Here is a 13,585-nt window from a genome sequence, read left to right as displayed (position 1 = left end):
TGACAGGGTAATTGGGTACCCGACCCGGAACCATTGTCATAACCAAGTTGCCGTTCAAACTACCCGACACCTCACTCCTCAGCATCAAGGCGCAACGGTCCAACTCCTCAGCATTGATGGCCAACGTTCACCTCCTCAGCGTTGATGACAGACGTTCAGCTCCTCAGCATTCAATACCTCAGGTATTGATGTCCAACGGTCAGCATTCAATACCTCAGGTATTGATGTCCAACGGTCACTGAACTGAATGGAATAAAAGGGCTCACAACCACGTAGCGGGGGCTCTCTGACACTTCTTACACTTCTTACTAGACAATAGATATTACATTCACTTGTACGCTGAGCACTACGCTCGATACTGTTCTCAAGTACTCAAACACTGTACCATCTTACTTCAATAATACTCAGATTACATACCCGGTAACCCATTATTACCGTCAATTTACTTTACTCAAATTAATTTATAAAAAAAATACTTAAATTTATTTTGTATAATAAAAGCAATACTTTTGCTTTGCACGCAATAAAGGATGAAAGAAAAAGAGGAGAAAGTCTACTTTAGGCATCCTTACGTAGACAAGCCTAAACATTAGACTCGAAAATTGAAGTTCCCATTGAAGCAATTGAATGGTTTGGTGACAAGTCTTTTTTTGTTCAACATATGCACATGGACCATCATTTTGATATGACTAATATTATATTCCTTCGTCACATTTTATGTATCTAATTCAATTAACGAAGCTTGATGAAATTATTTTGAATTCAATTTTTCATAATATAAAGTTTAGTATTAGTATATAAAATTTATATACCTAAAAACTGCATTACAAGTACAATAAAACACAAAAAAAAATTTAAAAATATTAAAAAATTAATAAAGAAAACAAACAAAGAAGAAAAAGTTAGTTTGATTAATAAATAGTAAATATGAATCCATGATAGATAAAATAAGACAAGATGGAATATCTACTTTCAATTTTTTACTCTAAATTTGTATTATTTTATTTTTATTTTATTAATACTCCATAAAATTGCGAGACATGACAATCATTTTATTTTCTTGGAGTTCATATATCATTATCCCTCTTGAAAGTTTATTGTTGTTCCCAAAAGATTGAATTCTCAATCTCAAAGAGCTCCCCACGTTCTGGCCCGACAGATCATATGAAAGGATGTAAATCATTGCAACTCAGTTGTACACAAAGGCTAAATATTTGCTTACTGTGCACAATGAGTCCCCCTCACTTTGAGAAGTTGACCTCACACTACTGCAAACCCGATCCTAGGTCATTGTTTCCAAATTTCACCCTTGTTACCAACTGAATTGCCCATGTGCACACCTTGAAAGTTTATCACTCCATTGCCCATGTGGGCACCTTGTTTTTCACTCCATCATGAAGGCAATTACTCTCCACCATGAACTCATGAGGGGTTATGAGTGGCCATGAAACTTAAAAAGATTCAACACTAAAGAATTCTATGATAAAAGATTTTAGGCCGGGAGGGGAAGGGGTATGCAAACACCCTTAGACGCAATGAAAATCATTCCAAAATCTCTCTAATGTCTCTATTGTTGAAACCCAGAAACCAATTGATTCTACTCCTAGTAGTCTTTAGCTGGTACTGGTTAAGCTTGCAGTATATATTAGTATTAGATGTTAGTGATATACACTTGCAAGAATCTTCCAATTTCTCTCTTTTGATATAAAGGTCTTTCAAAAGGCTCAGAAGCATGTCAAACATAGTTCATTGTATTAGTTCATCATCAACTACAGCACTGAAATTTGTAATGACTTAAATCCACTGGCTATATTTATTTATTTCTGTGAACAACGGAAAATGAAAAACCTACAAAATTGAGAAACATTTCAAGAATTTACATTTTACAGATAGGACTCCTCCAGCAGTCCAGCCACAGTCACTAGATTTGTATGCAAACTTCACATTATTCTTGGGTCAAGGATCAAATGGGGCATGGCATTTAACACTTTGAAAACCAAACTGGGGAAATAAGATTAAGCTCCATAACTCATCGCATCGAGTTGATCTAGTCTAGTTCCAATACTACTTTGCCAGGAATTTTCCCTTTGTCCTTGGCATGATGGGCATCTTTCACTTGCGTAAAAGGGAAAGTTTTTTCGACTGGTAGTTTGAGCTTTCCAGCTTCTGATAGCCTGCGGATCTCATCTAAACCCTCGGCATCAGCCCGCATGTAACTCCACCAATACTCTGTCCATGCCAAAAATAAAAATGCCACGTAAAATTCACTAGGATTGTCTTGGCTTCAAGACTATCAGAAGAAACAGGTTTTTACAAAAAATTTTCCCAAATGGTGGCAACAGATTGTGATTGGAAGGGAGTATCCCAACCGTTAATATAGATGTAGGTCCCTAAATGTCCTGCTATTACCATAGGATCTTAAAACACCGACACAAATCTACTGGTTAGACAATATAGAAAGACTGTTGCATACCTATTCCATGAGAGTATCGATATTGGATCTGTTTCTTTAGCAAGATAGCTGTTGAGATAGGAAGGCCAATAGCTAGCCCATACCTATCAGCCAATGATGCAGCCTCTCCCTAAAGTAAGAAGATTTACATATCAAGGCAGAGGAAAAAAGATTTTGTAATTCAGCAGGTGATGGAAGGAGTTAAGTAGTTTGTTACCTGCAATGTCATATAGTGTCCACCTCTCTTCAAAAGGTTAATGCCTACTCTTTCTGTCTCTGGAGCACCAATTGTATCCAAAACTGCATCAAAGTGCCCCTTTATAGCTACTTCCATATCCTGTAATCAAGAGGACACGTTAATCAGGAAAATGAAATGAAACTAGGAGAAAACTGCATACCAAAACCAGGAAGTGAACAATTTTCATTATCACAAGATGAGGTAGCTATATTGATAGAGAACGTGGACAGCCCCAGGAATAAAAATCACATGCAGGAAATCCCAAGAGGGTTCAGAGGTGGTTGCTTGGCAGGTTGAAGTGTCCAGATTCAATCAAACTTTAATTATGTCTCTTTATCTGCATTTCCCTTGCGTTTTCTTTTCCCGTCACTATGCATTTAATATATTGTATTCCCCATTTTGCTTAGTATCCTATTTAAGCCAGAACATGCTTGTAGGAAAAGCAGCTTTTGAAGTTATTTGAATTCTACTGAAGTTTATCAACTTTGTTAAAGTTTCTTTCTGTTCCCTTTCATTATTCGTTCTGCATAATATATGGAGAGCCATCCACATCACAATCATCGCTGTGTACCTCAGTGGTATAATCAACTGCCTGCTCAGCACCAGCAGCCAAAATGCGATCTACACTCTCACCTCCACAAGTGGTAGAAACATGACAGCCTGCAGCAACTGAAAGTTGAATTGCAGAAAAACCCACAGCTCCTCCTCCACCCACCACCAAGACCCTTTGCCTTTAAATATTTGTATGAAAAAAGCAATGAAGTCAGTACACAGAACGCATTATCCTGCTCCATTTATTAAATTCCACACTTTGATAGTAAACCCTATGGAATGAAAACTGCTTGTATTTCCAATCAAGACTGTTTATGACTGCCAAAGATGCAAAACAACACATAATATGTATGAGGCATTTTAGCAAGGCCTGTTTGAAAAAATACAGAAACAGAAAGCTAACATAGAAATAAATGATTGCCACATCACTAACAGAACTGCATCTAAAAATTGATTTCAACTGCCAAGTGATATGTGTGGTTGAGTAAAATTTATGGAGATATTCAAATTTATTTATATTTATATTTTATATTTTATAAAAGGTAGAAATAATGCATCAAACAAAAAACCATACCCCTCCCTAATCCTTGCAGTACTTTTTAGGGCACGCCAAGCAGTTAGAGCAGCAAAAGGAATAGCACTAGCTTCCTGTAGAAAAATCAAAGGATATTCATTAAGCTAGAATCACTAGCATGAAAAGAAAGTAAGCAAAAGATGAAGAAACCATCAATAATGCAGATTAAAGTAAAACCAACCAACAGCAAGGGGTACATTTTAGACACAATATATTGAAAATTCATACAAGTAATATAACCTAGGTAGAGATGAGTGGCCTCTAAGCTAAATAGTTCCAATTATCAGCAATTTCAAACTAAGCCAGGTGAGGTAGAGAGCAATAAATATGCATGTAAATTGTAAAATGCTTGAAATTCAATTTTTAATGAGTTTCCTATAGACAGACAACTTAAAATTAGAGTGATTACCCACATTTGTACCACACATGGCTGGGAGTGGAAAAATAGAAAAAAGAAACGAAGTGAACTTGTAATGAGGAGAAAAAAAAAAAAAAAAGAAGAGATAAATGTGCTGAGTACAAAAAGGCTGTGTTTAATCCATGAGAAGTTAGTTATCCCATATATGCACTTTCTCACACTGGTGACATACCACATGTGAAAGTGAAGCTGGCTTGGGGGCAAGTTCATCTTCATCAAGAATAGCATAGTCAGTGTAAGTACCCCTCACAGCAGTTGGATGCAGAGCACCGAATACTTCTTGCCCAACACCTAGAGATCTGACAGAATTTCCAACAGCTGCAACTTCACCACTGATATCACGCCCCAGAATCAATGGCAGAAGTGGTTCAAATATTGAACGGCCATACCCTTGTCGCATCTGAAAAAAAAAAACTACAATATATCTAAAACATGAAATGGAAGAAGTAAAAATTCCAGGAACAAGCTTGAGTTGGTTTAAAGAGATCAGTGTAATAACAAAAGGCAATGCAGGAATATATCAAGCATTCCATCATATCATTTAGTATCAATATCACTTCAGCAGGTAACCAAAACAAGATCAAAGATGCTACTCCGTAAGAACACCAGGATGTTTAGGAATATGCATGGACAAACAGACGAGAATTACATTTAAGTGAGATAACAGGTTTATTTGCTAATATTAACATTTAACAATATATGCAAGTATAAAATGTCTTCTAAGAAACCAGAATCACAAAGCTAGAATTCAATTTCACACAGCTCAATTCAGCTGCCATTATTGTTAAATGTTAAAGTATCCAACTTAGAAAGTGTGAAACAATTCATTCAAGCAGGCAACCGTTTTCTCACAAATTACAATAAATTAAAGTATGGAAGTAGAAAATGAGTGGGAGATTGAACTGACTCTGGTGTCAAGGGGGTTGATAGAGACAGCGCGAGTCCGAACGAGCACTTGATTGGGTTTGAGATCAGGAACGCTGACATTGTCACGAAGCTGAAGCACGTCGGGCCCGCCGAATCGCGGCAGAAGCACCGCCCTGCAGCTCGTCGCTATGCCTCTCCTAAACCCTAACATCATCCGCAATCCACCGTTCTCATTTCCAATTATCACCGCGCTTCTCCGTAGTAAAAGCCGCATCGTTCCGTAGAATTGTTGAGGAAATTAACTGAAAGCCGGAGCGTCCAATATCAAAATCTCTCTCAATTCTCTATTACGGACATATATATGCCAAGAGTTGATGATGTCGTCAAAATTGAACAAAGAATCCAGTGAGTTGTATTCATTCATTCATTCAAGATGTGCATATACATATCATATGCTTTCCCGCATGTGAGTGTGGTGAAGGCGAGGGGGTTGCGAGAAGACAGACGTGTCTGCAAAATTATCCGCAGGACAGATTTGGGCATTTTGGTAATCGCAGCGTCCAAAGCAGAATCCCCATTATTTTCGCAATAGTTCTGGAGAGTCCAACTCCAATAATGTTTAGAGTGGGGCTCGAACTCTATACCCTTCAGTCGTGATTTAAGGTCATTTATTTTTAAATTTTATCTAATTAAACTCTTAAAGATTAAAACATTATGGAATTAGGAGACTCATTATTTGTCAAAATTCGGGGCAATCTAATCTTTTCTTCCCCTTCATGTCTTGGAGACTTGTATATAAGTTAATATAAGTTAAAAGCAAATCAAAATTCATAAATTCATAGTTAAAATAATTCTCAAAAATCTTCTTTTATCTTTGCAATTTTTAGCCAAGTACCTTGTAGTCCAGTGACATCAAACCCCTTTCCATTATGCGGGATTGTGCTTCAACAGGTTGAGAAAGTAGTTATGAACAGATATTGCATTGTAATAGAGTTAGTAGTATTCAAAAAAAAATCTTTGCAATTTTTACTATGATTGATCTTTATAGTCATAAAAATCATGAATTTATAAGAAAATGAAGTTGATTTGAATCATGACAGAACTCATAAATTTTAATTTTCTTTGCCTATAAATTAAATTTCACGTTAGAGCATTTTGATATATAGTGCAAATGTATATAGTGTTTTGGGTTGTGAATATATATATATATATATATATATATATATAGTTTTGGTTGATGCTTGGTTTTGCTGTCTCCTTAATGGTGCATTTTTTGTATGTATTAAATGTGCATATTCTTTGAATAGTTAGAGCCGGGATCACTTGATTAGTTATGTCGTGAAATATATGTTTTCGGTTATGTTTATGGGTTTCATTGTTGCAGTATCGGTTATAACTACTTTCTCAACATACTAAAATATAAAGAGTCAATATTGTCTAAGATTCAAACTCATCCTCTTCTATATGAGAGTGCAACAGGTGTCACTAGACCACAAGGTCTTTGGCGATTAGTTTGTTTTAAATTCTAGAGTCTAATTGCATTTTTTTAAATACTCATGATTCTGTACAAGATAGTATATTTTTTATACTTTCTCAAACATTTTCAACACAAAGAATCTAAGCCCTAACCACCGGAGCTCGAATCTATGACAACCCATTTGAAGTGGTAATTGAGATGTCATCGCACCACAAAAATTATCAAACCACAAAAAATCATCAAAGAGTTAACTGGATCTATCGAACTAAAAACACCACATTATTATTTTAAAAAAAAAATAAACCGATCAAATCTACACCTCAAATCACCAAAGAATTGAATTTGCACTTGATGTTCTTACGACATAAGGACCAAAAATACAATTCCCTCTTTTATTTTATTTTTTAAAAACTACAGCAATATATGAATGTGTGTGCATTACACTAATAAAAACTCTTTTACTAGAAATTAATAGTTCTAATTTTAATTATTTAATTCCCTAATAAAGTATGATCAGTAACGAAAAAATGTGTAACTTTTTGGATAGGTTTAAGAAAGATTCTAAAAGAAAATTTTAAATAACCAGCTTGGGTAACGTGAGTGGCCGTGCATTCTTCTCCGTTAAGAGAAGTTGAAAGTTTAACTTTCTCTTGTATGAAAAAATCAAACTGGCCAGACATGACAAAAAAAAAAAAAAAAACAAAAACAACAAAAAAAGCTATCTCATAACGTAATTTTTGAGCTAATTAAAACTAATATAAATAAAGCACATTAATAGTTTGCTCATCAATTAACTGTGGTGTATAAATTTTTTATATGTACGGTTACTTTATAGTAAAATATAAAGCTTAAATTTTCACATTACTTAGTTTATTATATTCAATCGTATCTGATGAATTAATTAATTGTCTAAGAATTTAAAGCATGTACAGTTATTCAACTGATCCAACAAAAGAAATTAAAACAAGCATAAAGAGCTAGAAAAATGACATCCTCTTTAGTCTTTTCTACATTTTCTATCCTTGTTATCCTTCTGCTTAGGGTTTGTTCAATCCATAGTCAAGATAATGTCTTTGATGTCACTTCATTTGGTAGCATATCTGAAGGAGCACTTGATATAACTAAGGTAATATAATAAATATATTTTAACTTCATTAAAACTTACATACTCGATCATTAGTATTATATATGCTAATATTATAAAGAATCTTTTGCAATATATATTGTGCGATATAGTATTGTAAAAACAAGAATATATACTCCTGAAATGGATGACCGAGTAAGTAGAACATGATTTTTGTACAGTAGTACTTAAAGATTACAATTTTGGAGTCTTGCTAGTTTAGTTTACATGTCTACTCAAAAAAGTTCCGTGAAACTGTTTAAGAATGTTTGATTATTATTATGTATTTAGGCATTGTCAAAGGGATGGAGTGAAGCATGCGGCACCGAAAACGGCGTAGTTTTGATCCCGAAAGGATCGTTCTTGTTGAATACGGTGAAATTAGCCGGACCATGCAACGGTTCAACAACATTTCTACTTTATGGCCATTTGAAGGCTCCGGCCAACGTTTCAATCATGAAGAATTCCAAAGATTGGGTGTTGTTTTCTAACATCCTAGGTTTGTCCATTGTTGGGAATGGCTCTTTTGATGGCCAAGGTAAATCTGCATGGCTTCTAAATGAATGCAAACGTAAACTTCACTGCAAATCTCTTCCAATGGTATGTACACACATATACTAGCTACCATTTAATTTCGATCTATTGAAGTATCTGTCAATAACATTGTGGTCTAGTAGAACAAAGTGGCTCTCTCAAATGAGAGATCATCCCCGGTAAGGACACTATTAAACAGACATGACCATATAAGGTGATATTTGTTTATGTGTATATGTATAACATTTGTTGTGTTTTAACTTATTTTTTCTTAATCTTTGTTTATATAGTCTATAAGCTTGAAGAATATCACCAATGGATTGATTCAAGGGATAGTCTCTACAAATAGTAAATTTTTTCACCTTACTATCCGAAATAGTGACTCTATTCTAATCAAGAGCGTGACAATACAAGCTCCTCACAAGAGCCCCAATACTGACGGAATTCATATCTCCCAATCAAAGCGTATAAGTATCTACGATTCGAACATTGGGACAGGCGATGATTGCATCTCCTTGAGCAAAGGAAGTAGAAATATTTACATCTACAACGTCACATGTGGTCCTGGTCATGGCATTAGTATTGGAAGCCTAGGAAAACATGAAAATGAAGAAGATGTGAGTGGGATTGTTGTGAAGAACTGCACTTTCACAAACACCACAAATGGAGCTAGGATCAAAACATGGGCTCCTTCTTTTTCTTCAAGGGTCTTCAATCTTATTTATGAAGATATCATTTTGAATAATGTTAGCAATCCAATTTTAATCGACCAGCACTATTGTCCCAACTCTCATTGCATGGGTGAGGTACAAATTCTATTCCTCACACGTTTTCAAACTCATTTTCTAACTTCTTTCTTATATATCGAGTACTATATACGGAGTACTGTATGTAATAATGTTAATTAATTATTTAAGGAAAGGTTTTACTGTATCTTTAACTGAGATATTTTGTTTGGTAGTGTAATTAATTTAATATATGGACTTAAAATTGTTGTGGACGTAGGGAGAATCAAGTGTGAAAATTTCACGTATCAAATTCATCAACTTTAGGGGTACTTCCCAGGATAAGGTAGCTGTTACTCTCGATTGTAGCTCGTTTCTACCATGTGATGATATTGTGTTAACAGGTTTAAACATAAGCCTAAACAATGGAGGGCCTACTATTGCCAATTGCACCAACTTTCATGGAATATTTTATGAAAGTAAATCTCCGTTACCTTGTATTAGTGAGGTTATCCCAACTCCAACTCCAACTCCAACCGGTGAGATTGTCCCAACTCCAACTCCAACTCCAATCAGTGAGATCGTCCCAACTCCAACTCCAACTTCAACTCCAACCGGCGAGATCGTCCCAACTCCAACCAGCGAGATCGTCCCAACTCCAACTCCAACCGGTGAGATCATCCCAACTCCAACTCCAACTCCAACTCCAACCAGCGAGATCGTCCCAACTCTAACTCCAACTCCAACCAGCGAGATCGTCCCAACTCCAACTCCAACCGGCGAGATCGTCCCAACTCCAACTCCAACCGGCGAGATCGTGCCAACTCCAACTCCAACCGGCGAGATCGTCCCAACTCCAACTCCAACCGGCGAGATCGTCCCAACTCCAACTCCAACCAGCGAGATCGTCCCAACTCCAACTCCAACCGGCGAGATCGTCCCAACTCCAACTCCAACCGGCGAGATCGTCCCAACTCCAACTCCAACCAGCGAGATCGTCCCAACTCCAACTCCAACCGGCGAGATCGTCCCAACTCCAACTCCAACCGGCGAGATCGTCCCAACTCCAACTCCAACCAGCGAGATCGTCCCAACTCCAACTCCAACCGGCGAGATCGTCCCAACTCCAACTCCAACCGGCGAGATCGTCCCAACTCCAACTCCAACCAGCGAGATCGTCCCAACTCCAACTCCAACCGGCGAGATCGTCCCAACTCCAACTCCAACCGGCGAGATCGTCCCAACTCCAACTCCAACCAGCGAGATCGTCCCAACTCCAACTCCAACCAGCGAGATTGTCCCAACTCCAACTCCAACCGGCGAGATCGTCCCAACTCCAACTCCAACCAACGAGATCGTCCCAACTCCAACCAGCGAGATCGTCCCAACTCCAACTCCAACCGGCGAGATCGTCCCAACTCCAACTCCAACCAACGAGATCGTCCCAACTCCAACTCCAACCGGCATCCCAACTCCAACTCCAACTCCAACCGGCGAGATCGTCCCAACTCCAACTCCAACCAGCGAGATTTTCCCAACTCCAACTCCAACTCCAACTCCAACTGGCGAGATCATCCCAACTCCAACTCCAACTCCAACCAGTGAGATCGTCCCAACTCCAACTCCAACTCCAACCAGCGAGATCATCCCAACTCTAATTCCAACCAGTGAGATCGTCCCAACTCCAACTCCAACTCCAACCAGCGAGATCATCCCAACTCTAACTCCAACCAGTGAGATCGTCCCAACTCCAACTCCAACTCCAAATGGTGATAGTGAGATCGTCCCAACTCCAACTCCAACTCCAAATGGTGATACTGTTCAAAATCCAACTCCAACTCCAACTCCAAATGGTGATACTGTTCAAAATCCAACTCCAACTCCAACTCCAACCAGCGAGATCATCCCAACTCTAACTCCAACCAGTGAGATCGTCCCAACTCCAACTCCAACTCCAAATGGTGATAGTGAGATCGTCCCAACTCCAACTCCAACTCCAAATGGTGATACTGTTCAAAATCCAACTCCAACTCCAACTCCAAATGGTGATACTGTTCAAAATCCAACTCCAACCAGTGAGATCGTCCCAACTCCAACTCCAACTCCAAACGGTGATACTATTCCAAATCCAACTCCAACTAGTGAGATCGTTCCAACTCCAACCGGTGAGACCACCCCAACTCCAAACGGTGATACTGTTCCAAATCCAACTCCAACCAGCAAGATCGTACCAACTCCAACTCCAACCAACAGAATTGACATATTTTTTGCAGAAAATTTTTATGATTTTTATTCATTTTTATAATATATCATTCATACAACTGATGATTCAAGGTTATACGGCAATAACAATTAAGCTATTAACATTGAACTTGGAGATACCCAAAAAGTGGCTGGCCTAATTACAACTGTACAATATATACATAGGTGTAACATAAATATTTAAATAGTCTAAAATTAATAACTTTGACTTTGTCCCTATTTTTCAATTATGGATCAAGTGAGGGAATGTGTAAAAACCATATTTATGCTTAAATGACAAAACTAAGCTTGCAAAATTAGGATTTCCAAACACTTTTTCATTAGGAGGAATATAGAAGCTAGCTGAGTTTACACTAGAAGTACAACAACACAGGGACCAAAATGTCATTTCCCCCCTTTATTTAATGATACATCCACAGCTATTGCATGCTACAGACATGAGTCACATACTACTGGTATTGCTAACAACATTCTTCCTTCTTCAACTGCTCAGCCATCTACATTCCCACCAACCCTTCCTTCACTTACCATCCTTAGCCTCAGGGGGGTTCACACGCTCACATTCGTCGATCCATTCGCTATATCTGCATATACAAATGTCAATACGTTGTGAGTCGAGAAGTGGCTTAACTGCGGAGTAATAGCATAGAAGATGGAGCAACTTACATGTCTATAGGCTCAGATAAAGCTGCATCAGAAAAAGAGAGGAAAACGAGATCATTTCAGAGGTTTAATACATTCAAAAGAAGAATATAGAGTGAAATAGAGAGTGATTATTAACTTGTTGCGGTGGTACTAAAGCTCGCTTTGCAGATGTTGCACACAGCTTCACCAATCGAGTTCTTCTTGTCACTGAAACCAAACAACAATGTGAATGAGTACTAATGCTTATTATCAGTCAGTTCAAAACCACATAGTGGGAGAAATAGGCTTAAAAGATTGCTAGCTTACATGCGGCATTCCACGCTACTTCCATGACTGCAGAAGGGACAGGTGAAAACAGTGTCGAGTTTATCAATTCTCTTCTTGGGAGGTGGCTTTGCCCTTGATTTCCGCTTGCCCATGTTTCAACCTCAACTCTTCCAACTGCAAAGGGTTTCAACACGCAAACTCATCAACTTTTAACAATATCAGTGACACAATCGGAAACTGGAAACACAACACAAACCTTTGTTCTCTTTAGGGCTGAAAACGAGACAGTTCACTTCAACACTTGCTAAACTAAACTTTAAAGCAATAGCCAATGTGCCCACATAATCCTAGATCTAAAGATTAATATGAAGCAAAATTATCAAATACCTGTCAAATATCAATAGCAATGATCTCTGATCTATATATAGATGGGAAATGAAGGGTATCTATTTAATGATAAAGGTATAATGACCCCAACTAAAAATGCCATTCACCTAAAAAGCATAACAAATATAAAGCATTTCTCCAAAAAAAAAAAACAAATATAAAGCAGAAAAGTTGTATTGACCGTGCGTTGTATTATTTGATGAGATTATATCTCTCCATGTATTTCTAAAATGTGAATACAAATACTCTCAGAATTTTTTAAAAAATAAAGTAAATTTTTTTCCAATGAATAACGTAACACTATGTGTAATCATTAAAGTTGCTTCGGTAAGATAATTCGTAATGAAACTGATCAACCCACCTGGCATCTTTGACTATTCGTCATACTAATAAATATAAGTTTTGAATGTAACGTTGTAACGCTCGGTTACGGTTTTATTTTAAAAGCTCTCTTGACATATTCGTGTGAGAAAATAGTAAAATGTTCGATGTTAGTTGAATGTTGAAAGTTAGAAGTTTGGTGGTGATAGAACGCGCACTATTAAGTGAAATGTTAGAAGTTTGGTGGTGATCGAGCTCCATTTAGTGAAATATTCGAAGATAGGTGGTGATTGAACGCCATTAAATGAAATGTTAGAAATTAGGTGGTGATGGAACGCTATTAAGTTCGGTGCTCAGTAAGTTATTTGTGATGAATGGTTTTTTTTTTTTTTTGTCAATAATAGTGTTAATAGTGAAAAATTAGAAGATTTTTTTTTTCAAATATGGAAATTAGTTTCAAAATAAGAGTTTTTAATTATTTATACTGCTTGTGGATGTCACCCACTATTTATACTGCTTTCCAGTTTCTTCCGCTGTCAGCCTTTTACCGATAAGTTCCATTGTGGGCCCAATTAATTCATATCCTTCCCGGCCAGGAAGATCGATATGCGATTTTAGATATTAAGTCACAAATTCTTCTTTTTTTTTTTTTTTGAAAACTTCGATTTTTAATTCTTAACTAGTATTTTAGTATTTTCGCACGTGCGTTGCACGAAATGGATTTGTTATATGACTTGCTTGTA

At 37.2% G+C, this 13,585-nt stretch overlaps 2 protein-coding genes across 2 annotated transcripts; both read right to left on the bottom strand.

The window, feature by feature from the left end:
• Window positions 1-1,731: 1,731 nt before the first annotated feature.
• LOC116011480 (reticulon-4-interacting protein 1, mitochondrial) lies at window positions 1,732-5,649 on the bottom strand. The gene is made up of 7 exons (XM_031251058.1): window positions 5,142-5,649; window positions 4,407-4,634; window positions 3,817-3,890; window positions 3,262-3,421; window positions 2,670-2,789; window positions 2,474-2,582; window positions 1,732-2,229 (listed from the first exon to the last, which is right to left on the bottom strand). Exons 1-7 carry the CDS (start codon window positions 5,373-5,375, stop codon window positions 2,048-2,050), a joined length of 1,107 nt encoding a protein of 368 aa, XP_031106918.1. The 5' UTR covers window positions 5,376-5,649; the 3' UTR covers window positions 1,732-2,047.
• Window positions 5,650-11,598: 5,949 nt separating this feature from the next.
• On the bottom strand, window positions 11,599-12,587 carry LOC116004910 (transcription elongation factor 1 homolog). Its single transcript, XM_031245116.1, has 5 exons — window positions 12,391-12,587; window positions 12,174-12,308; window positions 12,004-12,074; window positions 11,889-11,910; window positions 11,599-11,806 (listed from the first exon to the last, which is right to left on the bottom strand). Exons 2-5 carry the CDS (start codon window positions 12,284-12,286, stop codon window positions 11,743-11,745), a joined length of 270 nt encoding a protein of 89 aa, XP_031100976.1. The 5' UTR covers window positions 12,287-12,308; window positions 12,391-12,587; the 3' UTR covers window positions 11,599-11,742.
• Between the last annotated feature and the right edge of the window lie 998 nt (window positions 12,588-13,585).

The sequence above is a fragment of the Ipomoea triloba genome, chromosome 2 (assembly GCF_003576645.1).
Source record: "Ipomoea triloba cultivar NCNSP0323 chromosome 2, ASM357664v1".
NCBI lineage: Eukaryota > Viridiplantae > Streptophyta > Magnoliopsida > Solanales > Convolvulaceae > Ipomoea > Ipomoea triloba.
This window is presented reverse-complemented; position numbering and strand designations above follow the sequence as displayed.

Bases quoted from the DNA above. Each gene is read 5' to 3' on its own strand.
- LOC116011480 (XM_031251058.1), bottom strand. From the start codon at position 5,375: ATGCGGCTTTTACTACGGAGAAGCGCGGTGATAATTGGAAATGAGAAC. The intron at 4,635-5,141 runs GTCAGTTCAATC...TTTTTTTTTCAG, and splicing joins TCAACCCCCTTGACACCAGA to ATGCGACAAGGGTATGGCCG. The intron at 3,891-4,406 runs GTATGTCACCAG...ATTTTTCTACAG, and splicing joins CAGCTTCACTTTCACATGTG to GAAGCTAGTGCTATTCCTTT.
- LOC116004910 (XM_031245116.1), bottom strand. From the start codon at position 12,286: ATGGGCAAGCGGAAATCAAGGGCAAAGCCACCTCCCAAGAAGAGAATT. The intron at 12,075-12,173 runs GTAAGCTAGCAA...GTTTGGTTTCAG, and splicing joins AGTAGCGTGGAATGCCGCAT to TGACAAGAAGAACTCGATTG. The intron at 11,911-12,003 runs GTTAATAATCAC...TTTCTGATGCAG, and splicing joins CTTTAGTACCACCGCAACAA to CTTTATCTGAGCCTATAGAC.